At 35.9% G+C, this 20,754-nt stretch overlaps 1 protein-coding gene across 4 annotated transcripts in view; it reads right to left on the reverse strand.

Annotated features, from left to right (window-relative positions):
- The window catches only part of DENND1B (DENN domain containing 1B), a 165,500-nt gene that overhangs the window by 43,016 nt on the left and 101,730 nt on the right, over window positions 1–20,754 (reverse strand). For all 4 annotated transcript variants that reach the window (XM_069022482.1, XM_069022481.1, XM_069022480.1 and 1 more), the window contains 3 exons: window positions 14,241–14,341; window positions 8,738–8,783; window positions 7,115–7,216 (listed from right to left, as the gene is read on the reverse strand). In XM_069022482.1, the coding sequence (XP_068878583.1) occupies window positions 7,115–7,216; window positions 8,738–8,783; window positions 14,241–14,341 (249 nt within the window). The remainder of the gene's footprint in view (window positions 1–7,114; window positions 7,217–8,737; window positions 8,784–14,240; window positions 14,342–20,754) is intronic.

The raw sequence follows: 20,754 nt of genomic DNA on the forward strand, positions 1-20,754 counted from the left end.
GGAAAGGGGGAAATTTTAATTTAAATAACTATTACTTGGACATACTTTGGAGGAAAATCATATAATTCTGGAATTATTACAAGATATGTGGAATTCTACCCAGATATAGTCTATACTCTCCTAATTTCCATCATGAGGGACACCTGGAAAGTAAGTAAACTCTATTTACATAGAATACACATTTCTACATCCCTTTGTATTGCAACATACCCAACAAAGCATCATTTAAGTCCCTAAATGAAGTAACATTCGGAGTTACTCTTTAAACAGGATATTATAAATACAAATTTATCACCAAAACAGCTTTCATTCTTTTGGAAATATATGCAAGAATGAGTATCTTTTTGTTTCTTTATGCAAGAGTCCTGACTGCTCTCGTAGATGATGATTTTAATTGAAGTGTCAACCTAATTAACAACTAAACTTTGAATAATGCTAATGAGAACTGAACATGGCATCAGAGAAAAGACCAGCTCTACAGGTGATAAACCTTCACAGTAGTGACATTTTCCAGTGTAAAGTCACAGTTACTGTGATCTGATCAAAGAGAGAGACCCCCATTGGGTCCAATTATAACTATAGTTTTGAAAAAAAATTATTGAGTTATGATGTTCATAATCTATGCAGAAAGGCCTTTACAGTATAGGTCTTTTCCCCATAGTTGTGATCTTTTCAATTTATATCCAAGCTCTACAGATCTAGATAAAAGTTTAGAGCCTGATTCGTTTAGCCCATGGAAAGCACACACCAAGGCTCATTTATGGTTTTGCCTTCCACCTCAAAAGGAAAAAAAAGTACAAGTCCGAGTACAACAACTGGTTAAGAAGTTCAAGGCTGAAAAAATAAATGCATGTCTTGGTTTTGGGGTTTGTTTTTTTTCTTTTGGTCTGTATTGTATGATTATTTTATACTTGTAAAAAGTAAGATTTCATTTTGGGGAAAACAAATGCATACAAGGAAGATCTGCCCACAGACAGCAGCACAGTTTGACTAAAATAAAAGCAATTAACATGAAGTCAAAAAAGAATTGTCAATGTTAAAATTTTGTCTCTGACATGACAGGCAAAGCATCTTCTAAATATAAGGGAGGGAAAAGGTAGAAAAGTATCCACATTCTTTTAAATCTACATTCTTTTAAATTATACCTTATGATTTTGGAGAAATTATGGCAAACAATAAGACAGGGTAAGAGAAGAAATGGGGTAAAGATAATGCAGAGCAGAGGGATTATATGACCAAGAGGGGAATGCGAAAGAAAAAGGTGTTTTCTATTTTCCTGTGCTCTGGCAGACCCTAAGCACCCTATCGTAAGCTTGATTAACAGGATGCTTTAGGCAATGTGTTAAAAAGAACTATAGAAAGCAACCAGTCTGCTGCTTGGCTGCCATATCAGTGTGTTACTAGCTCAGCAATATTAAGAACCTCCAATGGGCTGGCAGTTTGGAGGCAGGGTCTCTGGACAGATACACATTTTTGTGCTTCTGTCCTGGAGGGAGTATGAGCCTCAGAAAGGCAATGATGGAGTTCAAAGAAAGCTCCTCCAACTCCTGCTTCTCTCAGGGGGCAATGCTTAAAGGCAGGAAGAGCTCCATCAGATTATCCTGCAGAAGAACCAGGAGCACAGTGCTCTTAAGAAGAAGCCTGTAGAGATCATGTGAGCCACAGCCCTGATTTGCCTGCTGTCCCAAGTGGAACCCTGGCTGCAGCACACTTGAAGTGTCCTTGGGACCAGCTTTGGCTTCCTCCAAGCTGAGGCCAGCAAACAGGCAAGCACAGGACAGTGCTCAGCCCAGCCACACTTGGGTAGGCTGATGTCAAATTCTCCCAGTTCCACATTTGAATCAAAGACAGAGTGATAAGAGTGATAAAGCAATTATTACAGCCAGTAGAGTGGCTATAGGTAAGAGCCAGGGTACACTGAACTCCTTGCAAAGACTTGGTGCACAGCAGGATTGTGACTGCTTAGATCCATGCACCTCAGACCAAGGAAATGTGAGACCCCTTTGGGTGACATCATTAATAGCACTTAAAATATTTTGAAAATTACACGATTCTGACACCAAGCCAAAAAAATACCAAGCAGCATCTGTATCAAAATCTTTTCCTCATATACATTTTAATCCATCTACCTATTTATGATTAAGAATGCCAAATTTTTTTCTTTGTATGTCTTTTGCAGAAATAAACTTTTACAAAGTTTGAAATTAAAAAACCGCAAACAACAAGCTGCAGGGGTTACAATGCTGTTAAAATTTATTTCTGAAAGACACCAGTGATCAGCTGCAGAAATGGTATTATTAATTTACACTAGAAGCAAACTGTTTTTATCTTCTCCTAGCAACAGCTTCTCATAGGAAGGTGACTTCACTGGACTGCTAAACACTGCCAGTGAAGAGCAATCAGAGCTTCAGGGAAGGTTTAAATCAGTACAATAGTTTTTGGGAGATACAGATGAGACTGATATGCAATTAAGTGTATCTAAAATGTAGAAACCTACTGCGTTGGTCATTAAAACAAAAAGTATCATTCATTTAAGTGGTCACCATATGGCCTTTCTAGGACTCCTAAAATCTAAATATCTGATAGAAAGGAAACATGACTAATATCTCTTCAGTATCCATGTGAGTAGAAGAATCACATAAAATTTAAAAATAAGTTAATAAGATCACATAGATATTAATCAAAGCCTTTGTTCCTGCAAAAACTCAAACACACATACAAATTTAAGCACATATAGAAGAATTGTATTTGTATACTATTGTTGTCAGAGAAATACAGAACCATGCACTGGAGTTTCAAATGACTATTAAATCTCTGAAAAAAATGTATTCAGATATTCCTCTGGTTTCAGCAACACTTGTTATGTTCTAAACTACTTTTTGTTGTTCTCCATCAGATGATACCACTATAAAAGTAAGTAGAAGCTCACTCTCAAAACCAAGAAAGTGCGAGAAGATCACAGAGAAAAGAAACAAAACAAAAAACCTCAAACTAGAGTCTCATATTTAAACCCATATTGCTAGTAAAAGGCTTCTATGTATTTTATATTATCTACACACAGAGGATTTAAGTATCTCAGGGAGACCTCCAGCATTTAATCACAATTTCCTCATTTAGACAAAAACAACTACTTAAATGCAAATGTTTTCAAAACTAGTTGCACTTTTGGATTTCATATTCTAGCTTCTAAAACGATATCAAAGTTCAACAGAATCTCAGCTCTAAGAATTTGTTCACAATAAACAGTTGCCTCACAACACTGCAAACACTACTGACCACTCTGAGTTTCTAAAATATATTAGTAATATTTTTGGCTATTTTCTGATGGAAAAAAAACATCGTAAATTATACTATTTATATTCTGAAAAAAATCTTTTTAATTGCACTCTTATACATTGACCTTAATTTCTTTATAATACCATTAATCATCATATTTTAAGAAATAATTTGCACTCCCAGTAATTGCTGTATAAAGTAACCAATTTTCTACATGAATTACAGCCTACTTCTCAAATGCTACTTTTAGAACAGTAACGTTCACATGTCAAATTTATGGTGTAAAAATCTTCTGGCTTTAGGAATCTCAAAACTAAAGCTCTAAACCCCAGTTTAGATTCTGTATGGCATCACAGTGTATAGGTACCAGGCAGTACAAACACTACACATCTTTCAACAGCTCTGTAACTTTCACAGTTGACAATATTTAACAACCACAGAAGATGCTAAAAGCCTCTAAATTGTGTTGCTTTCTGAAGATCATACTTATAAAAGTTCTGCTCAGTCTATGATTTCAAGTCAGTAAGACTTGGTTGCTAAAAGTGATGCTGCCAATTCTGCAAGCTGTTTGGGGAAGTGTTCACATCTGAGCAAAGGAGAAGTCTTTGCAAGCAGGTATTGCAGGGTCAGGGCCAAAATTTATAAATTTCAGTCTATGATCACGAATGTTCTTCTAATGTCTGACATTATTAAAGTGCTGATCTCAGTATTATTATATTAGGAAATTTACTCCCAGAGTAGTAGCTCCTTATTTTCTTTTTTTTTTTTTTTTTAATTAAAAAATAATAGACAAATTCACAGTGAAATGATGAAATGTAAAAACAAGCTTTCTTGTCAGAAGAGCAAAAAAAGAGGGGCTTTCCCCCTTCTACGAAAACAAAGGATTCCTGAAAGTCTTGCCCTGATTTATTCTTCCAATTTTAAATACCTTAGGAGTAGCGGAACTGCTACTGGCATGGTAGTATTTCTAACAGTCAATAAATCTAAAATATTATGTGTGAATATTGGAATGAAGCCATTAAGAAGATTACAGCATGCAACGCAGCAGAGGGTCCTCATGAAAAAAGGACTGGTAATTCAGGACAACTGTGACCACTGACCTTTGAACAGTCAAGACCACTGGTCAGTCTGACAGAATAATAGAGTTCACATGCATAGAAAGTCATCTAGCCTGTAACTATAATTTAAATGCTTAAGTGAATGATTTAAAAATGCCTTTAAATCTCAGTTAATTTATTATACAGTTTATTAGACAATGCCATAGAATAATGTTTCTTTCAATCTTAAATTTATCATGAAAAAATTCACAATCAGAGCATATACACATGGGCAAACCATTAAATACCTATGCTGTGAGGACATCATCAGGCTTATTGATCAAGAAAATAATTACCCTGCTCCCTCTGGACACAACAAACAGTTTTAGAAAACTTGGAAAATACTGCATTTCTTTTGTTAGACTGTTAACCAACCTGGAATCAATTTTTGAAATGGACAGTAAGACTACAGCTTCTTTTATATTTTCAGTTCTTCATTCTATTTTAATGCCTTTCAGAGGTACTCATTCTATTTTTTCATCAGAAGTTTTACTACTTTTTTATTTATGCTTATGAGGTTTCTCTATATAAGTTAAAATGTTTCACACACATATCTTTGACATTCCCTTTAACATTTTAAGCCTGACTTACCATTTTGACTCTGTACTCCTCTGTCTTATACTTTTTCCCCTAAGATGTCAGCAGCTGCACTGCCCCTCATGAATGCAAAGGAAGGACAAGCATTTTGTCACCTTATGAACCAAACACAGCCCTGTGACTTTTGTTTCCAGGTTTTCCTACTATAATTGTATATGCATTCCATCAAAATGTTTAATTTAATTGCCTTACAGATTGAAGTGAAGGAAGAGATGGGATTACTCAAAAGCTTCAATATAAAATCCTCAAGTTCTGCAAGTATATTTTGCATAGAACACTGTTCTTTTTTGTTCTATATTAGATATGGAAAAGATATTATAAGTCTAGTCTGCAGTCTGTACATTTGGATAACCTACTTTAAGATCTGTAGTAATAACATGCATATATTATGGGAGAAAATACACTTCTAGAAGTATAAAGATGTGTGATCCTCTTTCCTTCATGCTAGCCTACTTATTTAGAGATCATTTTGATATGCACCTGTGAAACACATAACAAGTACTTCTTTTATTGCACAAAGATCCATTTTGGCTGTTTGAAGGACCTCCAGCTATAACTCCAGTATCTCATGGAATATGATGCCACATTCTCGATTCCACACCCAGCTATTATTTGGCATACAGACCTTCATGGCATGTTAACATTAACCTTATTCAATCAATGGAAGCCCAGTTAAAGTTACTGACACACCAGGAAATGACACTCTTTTTACTTTACTTGTTACACTCTTGCATGATAGGGTACAGTCGAAGTTACAGTATATATGTCTGTGCATGTATACGTGCATGTGTAAATCATAAAACATCACAAAATATACCAATGCAATAATACACATGCTAGTGTGAACCACAGAACATCACAATAATTTTTATAGTCTTTTACATTTCTGAACTACAGTTGAGACTGAGTCGAAAGCCTGACTGGATGATCTATAAAAAGTCTAGATTTTAACATCATTACAATCAAAGGGGACTGTCATTAATATAATCATCAAGAGTTTGACTTCTATTGTACTAAATATATACAAATTACCAACAATAGCAAAAGACACAGTGTGTCACTATAGGATCTTACTTTTATTACAACAGGGTTTTTTCATTTTTAAAATTTCAGAAAATGTAACTCTTTGATTTCATATTTTGATATAAAATTCTTTGTCTTGACAACTATTTGTGATAGCTTGCGCATCTTTAATTAAATAATGAAAACAGTGGTTTCACAATTATATTCTTTTAGAGCTCTACTGGGAAAAACAAGATAAGTGAATTTTCTGACTATTTAAAATGATATACAGAGTATGTTCCCCTATAGGCAATAAAAAAAAAGGCAAAAAAAAGAGGGGGGGGGGGGGGGGGGCACCCTCTGCAAGATCAAAGTCCAGAAAGAACTGGCACTTAATTTATCATCCTTTACAGACAAAAGACAGCTTTCGTCATTTCAAAAGGATCAGATGTCTTTTATGACAAACTGGGTTTGCAGTTTAATTTACAAATAGAATTCTAAGTAAGCAGTCTTTGCTCTGCCAAAGCAAATGACAAACAGTATAGGTTTTCATTCACGCAGCCCTCAGCAGGATAGAAGAGATTAAAATAAAACTGAAATAATTTAGAGAAAACAAATAAATGTTTCACAAAGTTGAGGAAGATCAAAGCCTGAATTTTCTGACCCCAACTGTACAAGCATTTCTTATTATATTGACCAGTGCCATCAGATCATTAATTAAAAGGAAAGCGCTGGCAGGTGGCAGGGAAGCAGAAGCCGATAATTGGCCCCCTTCTTCTTTTTGCCTTCAAAAACTCTCTCGTTCTTTTGCAAGACATGCCACTAGGCAGACAGAAATGCCTACTTTGTAATATAATGATTAAGATGAGATGAAGAGACTCTTGCGTTTAAAGCAGCTCTGCCTAATGAATGCAGCTAGCTTTATAATTATGATCCTACTTTTACAATAAGGAATATGATGTTCCATTCAACATCTCCTCAACTGTCAAAAAGGTAAAAATCTCAAATATAGGGGTCTGAACTAGGTGCTTTTCACCTCCTTATTCCTTTTATAGCAGTTAGCAAAACGAGGCAAAAATAACTACTAGTAATTCAAGCACCTATATAAGAAAGAAAGAAAGAATGAAATAGCTAAGACTCACCACTTCACCAGGTAGGTTGTTCAGGTCATTAAAAGGGGTTTCTAGAGTGTTTGTGTCAACATTTAGCAAAACCACATCCTCCAGTGATCTATTTTTTACTCTCTGTAAAGAAGAAAAAAAATTACTGGAAAAACAATTTACTATGGTGTGCTCCTGAAGTACATTTTTATTATAACGTGCTAAATTACAAATGATGATTTTATACAAAGGACAGTAATGGCAAAAACAACAGTTGGAGTTTTAGGTGTAGGATTTGTGAAGTACATACAGCATTCAGAGTAGCTTTTAAAAATACTTCTTATTCTTCAAACAGTAAGGTTATATTAGTAATCTCTGAAATGAATTCCTGAAAACCAAGATTTACTCAGAACACAGTTAAATATATTGGACAAATATATATTGGAAGTAAATGTATCTTATAACATTTCATTCTTTCAAATTTGTGAAAATCAAAGCAGATGTTAATGATATAATCAGATGAAAATGAGAAAAAACTACCATCATTTGCAGATTTATGTAAGCACCAGGCATGTGATGCCTACAATTACCACAGAAGAATGGATAAAACCCTTTTTCATCCATGTACGTGGCTAGCAGCTAAGAATTAAACAATTTATTCCTTTCAGGAAAAAGGGATAGAACTCTTTTCTATATGGTCCTACAATAATACATAATAATGCAGGAAATAATTCCTGAAGGAACTGAGTGGCTTCTTTTTCAGAGTAAATCTTTCTGTTCCATTATTTCCTTATTGAATAAGAAAAAACATCCCAGTGAAGATATTATGATCGATGCATGCAGATCATATGAACCTGATTTCGGAGCACAGAAGGCTGTGCCTGGAGTTAAGAAGTGGAGATGATATAGAAGGCCTTTTTCTGGAAAAACAAAAGTGCTGGTGGCTCAGGAAAGACCCCACTCCATCAGCTTAGCAGATGTGAATTGATCCTTAGAAACTGCTTTAGCTGAAGTGTAAATCAAATAATGTTCTCAAATCAATTATCTACTCTGCATGATAATCAGATGGCACATGTAGGCTTCACAGTGTAATCAAACGCTTATGGAAAAAGGCAAAACTATTCCATACCCAGCTATTTACTGACCAGTCAGGTGAGTTCTATTGTGTTGATTTACATTAAAATCTGTAAAAGCTACCTCTTGGTTTTTGGCAAAAAAATACAAATTTCTAAATTAATAGTTATGAGTGTTATGGGATGGAGGTCAGACTCAAATTTTCAGAGGGATGGGAGCACAAATAATCCAGGAAATCACAATAATGCTGAAATCTGAGTGATGGTGACTCCAAAATAAATTTTACCTGTTGTCATTATTGGGAAAATCTGTTGCTAAAGTACTAAAAGGCAGGAAAATAGCTATCATTGAGCTACTAATTAGACAAAGAAACAAATCATGACAGAGAGCTACATGTCTCCATAAAACACTGCAGAAGTAATATTTCAAAGAGAGACATTTTTTACTTAGTAAAGCATATGAAGCTTAAATTTTGTAATTCTACATGCTAAAATACAGGAATATTTTCTGAAGCACTTCCATTAAAATTTTTTTTATGGTGCACACACCTCATGCTTTCCAGTACACTGAAGTGTATATTATTAAACTTACCTCTATCAAGCTGAAGTGGACGCCAATTAGATAAGGCATTGGTGCACTGAAGAAAAAGAGTGGAAAACATCATGTTTTAAGTACAACATTAATGGAGTATTTTAAATCTTGGCACATAAGACCCTAGTACACCATCACCTGTTTAAGACAGTATTAAATGAACACAGTTGCTACAGGAATTTTTACTCGACAAGGAAAATTTTATTTTACTCTGCAGTAAAAATGATCACAAAATAAAGGATGCTGCTCCAAAGGATGAGGCATGAGCAAGGAGGCCCCACAGCTTTTCATTCACATCTAGTTCCAATAACTGACCACACTGAGCTAACCCAGCAGATGTTCCCTAAGTGGTCTGGTTTTGAAACACCATTCTGGAGAACATGGTCCCAGTTACCATCACCACAATGCAACACAAACATCATTAACACCAGGTTTGGTTCTAAAACCCTTCCCTGGCAAGATTTTGGAAGCTGTATAATATCCTGTTTAACTCAAGAGAATAAACTACTCCTTTCCAACGTGCATAAGACAAGGAACTATATTCTCCAAATAAAACAACTATCCACAGAAAGCCACTGCAGTTAAGACCCCCTGCAGTATGCAAGCAAGAAACTGAATTAGGCTAATTTATCATGGCTTCCTACAATCTTCTGTTCTGGCAACATCTGACCAAGAATATACTCAGTGTCCAGCACTGAAGGAAAAAAAAACTCCAACAATCACCATCAGACACTTGGGTTCTGTGAGATTACTGACAATATGCACTCCAGAGAAGCAAGCAATAGACAGGCTGGTTTCGGCAGCTCAGTGGAAACAAATCACTAATAGGCCACACAGAAAAAAAACCTAAATAAAAAGAATCTCTGAAAAATAAATAAATTTTCAAAGGCGAGATGACTTATACAAAGGTACACAAACAACTCAGACACAATAATTTCTCTCATGGCGATAATTTGATCATGGATCTGAGCCAGTGGCACTGACTGATTGGTGATTGACTTCCCAAGGATGGGGCTTTAAAGGCTTCACTGCATCAGTTCATGTGGTCTCATCCATTTGGTCCCACCTCTGGGACCAGGAGAAGCAATTCTCACCTGCCTACGACTACAGCCCATTTTAGAAAAATCTGTACACCCTATGGATTAGCCAATTGCTCTCATTAACAACGTCCCACAGGAGAGGATCAATGCAAAAATAATCCAAACAAAAACCAACAAACAAAACCAAAAACCCAGCCTGAGCAAGGCCCAAACAAGATTTCATCGTGTTTATGCTATCAAAATATAGGTTTGCTGAAACTGCCAACTGTCATGACTTCAGGTTTCTAGGCAATGGGGCTTCCAAAAAGGAAAAGAGGCCTTGTTTTCCCACACATTTTTTTCTTAGTCCAATACTGACGAATTTTAGCACTTCCTGATGACTTCATCCAGGCTAATCCTTATGTCTTTGTGAACTAAACACAAATTACATGGAGTTGTAAATGAGTGTCACTCCAGAGCAGACACACCTACATATTCAGAGAGGATTTAAACAGCTTTAAACCACTGAAATTGTAAGAATGCTTTGTACTATTTAACATATTTAACCAAGCCAATAAGAATTATCTCGGCTGACATGTAACTGAGAAATCTGCAGCGGAATATGCAGCAAAATGATCCTCAGGTTCCTCATATCAGGATACCTTAGTGTTCCAAATAATGTGAACAGGGGAAACTACATGGAAAACAAGTGCTATATGATGTATGGATTTTATGCACACTTGTTTTCTCATACATTGACACTGTTCCAGTAGTTTCATCATGCCTGTGCTGACTTAAGATAGCTGATGATTTGCTCCATTAATAAACCTGTCATTAAAAAGGGTAGCATGTAGCTCTTTTCTCTACAGAACAAAGCAACAGCTACATCATTTCAATTTTGAAGTTAACAGAATAAAGGTACAAAGCACATCTTGAAAATGTATGAAATAAAAACTGCAGGTATGGAAAGTTAATTTGATCGTTTTCAGCAAAAAGTGAATTTTATTACTGCTGGATTCTGAAGTCTTAACAGCAGAGGACTGTAATATGTACATGAAATGGCTTACTACAATACTACTGGGGGCTGCTATACAGTTTTTCTCTTGCTTATGCATGTTATCACCAAAAATATCAATCTATGGTATCATTGCCCAAAATAATTACTACATTATGCAAAACATCCAAGTTAATTGGGAAATAATCGTCCCATTCTCACGGAAACAGGCATATGTATATTCTAATTCAGAAGAGACCAAAGCTCATAAAGACCTATTGCAACTGTAACTTGAATTTTCTAATTGCATTATATTCTTAACAGAGCATTAGTATAACAGATGCTTTATCATCCACAGACAAAACTGGCATGTATTCTAATATTGGTGATTTAGTTTACTGAGATATTACACAGAAATGTCATGAAATTAGCTTTCTCCTTTACAGAAAATAATTTTATTCAAACATAATTATTATATCAATGCTCAAACTTAATTTTTGTAGAAGTTTTCTTGAAAGCCAGCCACTCACTCCGCTGAGTGCAACAGTCTCCTTTTATTTACTTAAATGTAGAAGAGAAATCAATTTTATGTAACAATCTAAAACTCAACTTTTCATTAACTGTGCTGTTATTTGCTCTACAGCTACAATGAATATTCCTTTTACAGCCCAGTATTTTGCTATCTTTTAGAAAAAGAAATTTATTACATCTCATTTTTTGGATGGCCATTCCAATTCTCACACTGGAGCTCTCATAATGGCATTCAAGGCTGAGATAAGCTGCATGGGGGTAGAAAACCCTCCTGAAGTCAATAAACAGACACAGTTCACACACACTGGACCTTGGCACTCATGGCCTGGCCAGTCCTGAGGGCGTTACAGTCCATACTGACCCTCTGGTTCGGGCTACCTCAGCATCATCTGTTACATTAGGTCTAAATCCAGCCTGTTAATCAGGCAGCAGGATAGAAATTAACAAGAGTTTTTTATTAAAAAGGCAAGTGGAAGAATTGAAATATTTTTTAATATAGCTGTGCTTTGCTCAAAGATACATTTTTCTTTTTTCATGCTTACAAAATGCACCAACTAGGCATTCTATGTAATTTATCAAATTCTAACCCCCACAGAATTATATCATTTATCTTTATGATAATATGAAGCTATTTAGTCCAACTAATTTTATCTTTGTTTAAAAAAAGCCTTATTACTACAGAATTTCCAATTGATATTTTCCTACTTTATATATTTGAATATCATTTCAGAACAACACTAAGAAAACGAGAGTTCATGGGAGACATCCCAGCAAGTCCAAGTGCAACACTGACAATGAAATTTCTAGGTATGAAAATGCATGTTGAGCTAAAAGGAAAAACGGCACTTTTATAAAAAGAACTTTGCTTATCAAAATGACATAAAAAATCAATGTATACAAAATAACTTTTAAATTCTTTTATTGATTTTAATTTGGCACGATCCCATTGGATGGCAAACTAGATCAGGCCTACCATAAACTTTGACCTCAAGAATTCATTGAGGTTTTTAAACTTGATATATTATATATCTATGAGGAGAACATTTATTTACTGTTAATACAGCAGAACATGAGGAAAGCTAAGTAATTTATGTGTTTTTATTACACTTTTCCAACCCGTCTCACAAAAGAACCATTCAGATGATCAGAAAGAGAAATGTAAATGCAAAATAATCTGAGTCAAAAGGTTTGAATGATAATTACTGTGATGAACTCATCAGTTGTGCATTTCTTTTCATGAACTTTATGTTTCCTTTTGAACGTTTCTAAAACAGGGAAACTTTTCCACCACACTATTGTACTACTGTGAAAAAGAAAAAGGGATATAAATGAATTTTACAAGTTTAAGAAGCTCCATGCTTCTTTCTAATGAGTAAAAAAATTCTCAGGCCACGCCACAGTGCTCTAGAATCCCAACTATTATCATCATCACATGGAGCTGTGTACAGCATCTAATATTATTATTTCTGGAAACATTATCTGTGCTTAGAAGGGCAAATAAAAAAATCTTTTAGTATTCAGAACGCACTCTACAGAGTACAGCTTGAAAAAAGATGTTGATCTGCCTTCTGAGAACAGAATTTATGAATGATCTGAGAAATTACAAAGCTGCTGGCAGTAAGCTCAAGTAATACAAAAATTAAAATACACCCAAGTTCTACCCCACCTTGGTGCATTTCATCAAGGGCAGGAGGAGAAACAATTAGGACAGACTTTCTTCAAACGAAAACTATCATTAAAGACGAAAGGCTTAGTAAGTAAAAGGAGGAGTTTAAGAATATTGTTTTCTTTTTTAAAACAACAAATAATATACACATGAATTGTAAGAAATACTACAGAAAAAAATATATACCATGGACAAATATTGTGAAATTCAGGAAAAACCATCCAAGACACTTAAGGAAACATAGCAAGAATTTATTTAAAAACAAAAGTTCAGTAGACTGGGTGGAGTTCAGTGGAACAGCAATATATTCATAGATTTGAGGGAGGGGAAACCCAACCCAAACCAATATAAAGCCCAGCAAACATATAAGCATAATTTATTTCTATGAAGAAAACATAGACTTAGCTTGGTAAGCATCTGGCTGGGTCTCAGTTTTTATATATAATAATAATTCCCAATCTCTAAAACAGCTTGAAATGGTTCATTTTTCCCTAACAGACCCAGAGGGTCTACATAAAGTGAAAATTTCCAGGGATGGATATTCCTGTTTAAACGCTTTAATGGAAACTCTCATTTACTATCTTTGCCACTACTCTGAATAAAAGCAAGTAGTCTTAGCCTGAAATTGTGGAACACGGGCATGTGGAAACATCATCCCCTTGAAGGATCAGAAGTGAATCAAAAAGTGATTCTTGTCCAACTTAAAAATATGCCAAAACCACAAAGTCCGTCATGTGAACAGAAACACACCAGAAGAAGAAGAATTCTTATTATAAAAATTCTGGAGCCCCAAAAGGAGTTTTTAAGCTCTTTTGGGAAGGCACTGGCTGGAATCCTGAGCCAGGCTGAGTTAAAATACAAATACTAAATCACTGATGAATACTAACATCTGATTCTGGAAAAAATGATCATTTTTTTTCTGAATACTTCTATAAGTATCATTTATTTCAACTTAAAATAAAAGCCAACTAAAAGTAAATTGTAACACAGTTGCATTTAAATTATTGAATGAATTCTCTTACCAATAAAACAGAAACAGTTATTACAAACAGGATTCTAAATGCTGCACTGATAGTAATCAGCACTGTAATTCAAGGTACCAATTCAAACACCACATCAAGGCATGCTGGAATATCCCTGTTCAAGTCATCATTTAAGCACTGGCCTAAGTGCTTTCATAAACTGGATCCTGTATGTTCAGTCGCAATAAAGAGTTAGTGTTTTCATCACTTACTCAGAATCCTAAGACAGGTAAGAATCTCAGAAATGGGGATAACAGGTTAGCTGTCTTACCAGCAGTAGTCCAGAAGATGTGGAGGAAGCACTGGGATGTAAATATGTTGCCAATACATTGGATATAACAATGCAGCTGACGCATGAACACAAGCAGTTAACTAAAAATAAAAATACACACACAGAATTGGCAACAAAAAAACATGAATAAAAGAAAATACAAAATCTTAAATAAACTTTTAGACATGCAAGAATCTTAACCTCCCCAAATCACCTATTACATAATTTTGTAAATAACTCTGAATTGCCAAAACACATTCACGCAGAACTCTGATATAAATATACAAGCACAACATCTGCAAGAAGTCAGGCTAACAAGTCGAGTTAGCCCTCCCTGCTCAGCTATTCCCTTGGAAAAAGGGAAATAATCATGAATTACTTGATGCAGTCATGGTCAAACATTAGTACTACCATGAACACACAGGACTGAAGTGCACCCCAGTTTAACTCGGCTCCACTGAGTGGGAAAGACTCGGGGGAGTTTTCTGGTCCTCATTACTGCTATTTCTAACTGGAAGTGATCAGAAGCTGCATGAAGAGACAGAACAGCACTAAACTCAGAAGCAGGATTAACTCCTGTTTGTGTCACTATCTTGATTTCCAAACTATCTTAAAAAAAAAAAATCTGAAGTGAATATTCCCTGTAACAGAAAAGCAACTTTATTACAATTTTCCAAAACTCCCTTCCCAAAGCAGAGACTTCCAAGCCTGGCACAAGGATCATAGAAAATGAAGGACTCCTTGGCCAAGAAAGGAGGTGCTACAAACTGCTTGCCACTCAAAATGGACATCTCTGATTTTCTAAAGCAAACAAAAAACCACCGTAAGCACCACTTTACCCCACAAAAAAATAACTATGGAATTTATACGAAATGGGGCCAAGTCCATTCCACAAGTGAACAAAATCATCTGTAATACGTCAAGAATTCAAATTTTATCTATCTTTGCTATCAGGGAGTCTCTCAAATTTTGTTATTTTATTATGCAGGCACAGAGTTACAACAAAATGAGAAAAAATCAAGACTGTGTTCAAAAGAAGGTAGCTTCTATCCATCACAAACCTCATTTTAAAAGGGAAAAAAAATTTTAAAGCAAGTGCCCCACTTACAAAGTTACCAAGCTGATGGAAAAGACGAGGCTGTCCTAATGTTTTATATCACAACAAAATTACTACGTGAGTTTAACTTGATAATAGCACTGGTTATTAGACATGAACTTTCACAGTAACAAAGCAAAGAGCTAAAAATAAAATGTAAATTCTGCCCATACAGCAAGTGCTAAAATATTATGGATTTTTACATGAAAAAAACCAGCCCTCTTTGTGGAACAGATCAGTAGTTAAAGCATTCACACCCAGGCTGTCTTGGACATTTAGACTTGTAAATAAAAATTACACTACAATTTTGTACATGTATTTTTACACTAAAAATGAAAAAAAGCAGTTATAAGACCATTGCAGCAGAAATCACAGACAATTACAACTTGTGCAGCCTAGTTTGCTCAGCACTCAGATTAATATAACACGATTAAATATGGAAAAGAAGAGGGTCTGAAAGCTCCTGAGGGATATCATTAGGGCAAATTGCCAAAGAATGAAACATGAGCCAGTCAGGAGAGTCTGGAAGCTGCAGTGGTACCAAGGGACTTGAATGTTCGACAGTTGGAGCTTCAGTAATGTGTGAACTGCAGGTTAAGGTATCAGGAGACTCTGTTCACTGACACACAGAATGTCACTATTGACCAGCGAGCTGCCCGAGCCTGACAGCTACACTGCAGAAAGCCAAGGATATCATAATTCCCCATTTAAACTCTTCCTTTCAGATTAACATCTCCTTTCTTAGCCTTACACCACACCTCTGCAATTACTCTCATTTTAGACTTACAATAATGGCTATTTTAATAATTACTGCATGGTTACTAAGAATTGATTTGGGGGAAGAAATAAATGAGTACCTTATCCCTCTTCTACGCAGTGGGATTTATGAGGTTTATTTCCATATTATCCCTCTCTGTAGTTTAACTAACACTACTGATAGCACAGTCCAGCACAGCATTGTGTTTTTTGCTCTTTCACTCAGAATGGACATGGAATTACAAATTAGTATGTCCACATACTATTGTAAACAGTATATAAATTTCAAACTACAGCAACGTATACAAAAATCAGCATTTCATGTATTTCAATCAGAGGCTGAAAAAAAGCTGAGCATACAGTTATACAGGATATCCCCTGATGTATACAGTTGCCTCCTCCTCCTCTTAATAGGCATTCTTAAATTATGAATTAAGATGACTATACCATTTGCATGAAGAAATTTCCCTATCTTATGCATATGTCTGTTATATTTTAACTCTCACTTTAACAGAGGAAGTGTGCAATTCCTTAAAAACATCTGAAGTTTTATTAACTCGTTTTATAATCTGTATTTTAGTGTGACACTCACACTAGCATCTGTTTAACATTTATAATTTTTTTAATCTACTAAATTTTATTATTTCTAGCAGGAAAGGTAAAGATTTTATTAGTTACACATCAAGCTTTTGTTGTACTGTTCCTTGCTTTTCTATTTAATATCATCTTAATGTAAGATCTTATTTAAACATTTCCCTCCATGCTGCTGCAGTAGGTTTCCAAACATTTTAGTATGCCATCAACATGTTTTATAGTTTCCTGTTGTATACAGGCTGTAACACAAGCAGCTATGGGATTGTGCTGCTCTTCAAACTGTGTGACATTTTAATATTCCGCCAACTCTGCCTTTAAGCAAATACTGATGAGATAATTACAGAGCTCATATTAACATTTCCAAACTTTCTGGAAAAAAAATCTCTTTTTTGCTTTTTGTACTGTTTCAACAGTGACTGCATTTCTCAAATGCATTGGTTATTTAAACAACCTTCCTCTTTTACTGACACATCTGCTCCACTGAACAGAAGGGACACTGCTGTGAACCCTGGAATAATGCTGCACGTCTTAAGGAACCAGGCAGCTTAAGAGCTCTGAAAAGCCAGGCACCAGTTAGAACTCAACCATTTACATCAGAACCTAAAAAGGTGACACCAGATCTGGGGGTGTCCTACAGCATCTGTGCTTGGGAGCAGAGCCCAGCAGCACCTGCCAAAGGCTGCAGGAGGAGATCCTCAAACAGAGCACACAGCACAAGCACCCAGGCAAAGAAATGAGAGTCTGTTGCTTGACCAAGTGGGGATATCTTCTGCAGAAAACAATTCCTTACACTATTTAGGGACAAAGGCATCTCTCTGGAGTCCGACAATTGACTGCTATCTATTCTGAAAGGAATTATCCTTTAAAAAAAATACTTGTAATGAAAGATACATCATAGATCAAGAAAAACTAATTTTCAAAACAGGTACACATTCTCCTAAATTATCTTGAAGTTGTCTTCAGCAGACATTCTCCCAAATTATCTTGAAGTTGTCCTCAAGACTGTGTACAACCCTACTTATTTTTCCACTGACAACTGGAGATAAACACCAACTGAGAACTGTGATTCCTTTTACAAGTAAGTTTTACATAAAAGGCAAAATCCCTCTGTCCAACAAAATTTGCTGTGTGTTTATGTATACACACACATAGATCACTGCACAACTCTGCAGTTTGCTAAAAAATCTTAAATTGTAGCAGAGAAGTGCTGCAGAACCTAGGTTCTGCAAATCTCATAATTTATTACCTGGTTTGAGGCAACAAATGATGCTGAGACATCCCCCTGTAGTTCAGTGCACTAGAAAAGACCTATTAGAGTTGTGTTTCTATCCATAAAAAACGGGTAGGCAATTTCTAAGTAAACCCATTTGGCAACATTGAACAGAACCTTTAACATTTTGTGTCCATCAATTTTGATTTTTAGACTTTTTTTTTCCATGTCAAATAATGTCTTTTAGTTAAACAACTTTTATTTTCAAGAATAAATCGAATTATATTCTTAAAATTGGTTTAAATAATTTCTTTTTAAAGTACATGAACAGCATGAGTCAATCAATTTGAATTAGTTAAAAGTAAAATTTCAGTGTTCAACCCTCTAACAAATGAACACATCTAATTTGAAATCGCTAACATTTGCACTGGACATGAGAAGAAGCTTTATGTCTCATTCCATCAGTAATGGATTTACTGATAGTACTGAGTACAACTGAAAGTTTCAGTCTGTTTCTGATCTCTCCTGATAAGATGCTGCAGCCAGAATCAACATGTGAGCTTTCATATCCTGCAAGGAAAGTAATTGGTGTTTTCTCCAGCGTACTGCAGTGATTCTGGTAAAATAATCTTTATCTCTGCTCCTGCAAAAAAAATTCTGAGACTTCATGCCCAGTGAAATGACAGTCTCTCCAAATAGTGGGAGACCACATTACAGAGTTTGTTAGCAGAATTCATTACTGGGGGACAGAAAACTGATTGCTACCAAATCTCTACAAGACTGAAGTAATGCCCAAATTCTTCCTACCTCATGGCAATAAGCAGACAGTTGAGAAGGCTGTTGTTCAAAAGCTATGCACTGATGAACATGAACAGCCAGGAGAAGTTTTAGTTCAAGGCTTGATCAAAGCAGGTTTACCTGCTCCTGGGAACACAGCGTGCAGCTCCTCCCCTCCCTCACATGGATGCAGTAATTCTGATGTGTGTATCTGCTACCCCAATGCTCACTTCTGTCAATGAATCTTTCTGCTCTGTATTTCAAGGGGATTGGTCCCTTTTCCTGTTATCTTTTTTCCTTTTCCTCATTTTAGCTTTTGCCAAAACACTGTGACATGTCTAGAGCCACACTACTTCAGCTGAAACACTTTCTGCAGACTCACAGACAATGCTTATTTGACACCTAATATTCACATAATTTCAATGAGTAACATGAAAATACCTGTATCCTGCACAAAAGTTACCTGGCAGTTTCTACCTATATAAATTACTTTCTTCAAAGCCTGTTCTATAATCAAAGGTAGAAAGAGAGGAAGAGCATAGGTAGCAAGATTTGCACACATTGCAATGCACAAACTAGAAAGACAGAAACTGATTAGCAGAATCTTGTCAGAAAGCCAAAAACAGCAACAGAAGTTAAACAAATGCTAAAGTAAAATTAACCTGTGATTCTGTACAACCTTTCAAAATCTACTGTAAGCAACTAAAGAACTACTGTGATAAAACCATTTCCTGAAAAATCATCAAACACTGTCAATCTCTGTCAACACCATGTCCAGAAACGGGTGCTGGTGTGCTCTCTCCCTCCTCCCTCACAGTCCCAATGGGCCACAGAACTGCTTCCCTCCCACTGCCTTGACCACACATATGTTGAAAGATGCCCAAGATTCTGTGTAGTTTTGTTATCTCATCTACTCATTAGTACCTACAGCAATAAACTGTAGGGGATGGGTCACTGTTTTACCACAATTACAGCAGTTACCATCAGCCTGGACCAACCCTTGCTGCTCCTACCCCAACACTCTCAGTTCACAAGAATTACTGAGAAACCACTATCTGCTTCCTGAAAGGGGAACAGTTGTACAGGTGAAAGGAAGCCTCTCCTCTACATTATTACAACTCATAAGACAACCAACTTTAGAGGGGCAAACACATCTAAAACTTGTCTGATTGAGAATGAGATCAGGCCCCAAACCCATAACAGATGCTTAACATTGGTGGAGACCTACCTTTCCATCCACTTCTTGAACAGGGGGCAGGGCAGGGGGAAGATTGCTGGGGAGTAAAGTGCAAAGGGAGCTCTTGCTTGTGCCAGTTTACAAGAGAGCATAAATCTATTCCCAGCTCTAAAGATTAAACACTCAGACTAAATGATAAACTAGCCCATTCTGATGGCATTGGTGAGAAATCAGTGAGGAAAAAAATTAGCAACGAAAGAGAACAGAATATATTGCCCAAGCCATGATATGCAAAGTCACTTCTATGTAATTCTTTAATTTAGCTCCTGGCTAATCATTTTCCATCTGCCATCCCCATAATCTTTAGGAAGAAAAAGAAGGAGGACCTTAAATGAGCCATAATGCATTTTCCTCCTGTTGGCAAGATGAAAACCCAGCTCTCCTCTCTCACAGAGGGAAAGGGAAACATATTTCCAGTTCACAGATGAAATTTTTAATTTTTTCCCTTGTAAAAATTAAAGATGAAAAAAAAAAACCACTTATATAAAAAACTTATTTTCTCCTGGAATTGCAGTTGGGTTTTTTAGGATTATTCACTTCCTTTTATCATTCTTTCTGGGGGAAGGAAAGGGAAGAGATGACTGTTATTCATGATTTTGACAGCACTTCATATACAATCAATTTCATTCTTTTCTTGCAATTCTTGATTCACAAAGCAGCATTATGGCATCATTCTTGTGCATTAGTTTGGAAGAGAAAAGAGAAGGCTGCAGACACGGCTTGTTCCTTGCCTATGGCTCTAGGAGTGACATGTTTCCCAATAACTGAAGCTGAGCAGAAAATAGAATTGAAGTGGTAGTAGACAGGTGAGTGCTCAACAAGGAATACCACTGACATACTGCGC

This window comes from Aphelocoma coerulescens, chromosome 8 (assembly GCF_041296385.1).
Source record: "Aphelocoma coerulescens isolate FSJ_1873_10779 chromosome 8, UR_Acoe_1.0, whole genome shotgun sequence".
Classification (NCBI taxonomy): Eukaryota; Metazoa; Chordata; class Aves; order Passeriformes; family Corvidae; genus Aphelocoma; species Aphelocoma coerulescens.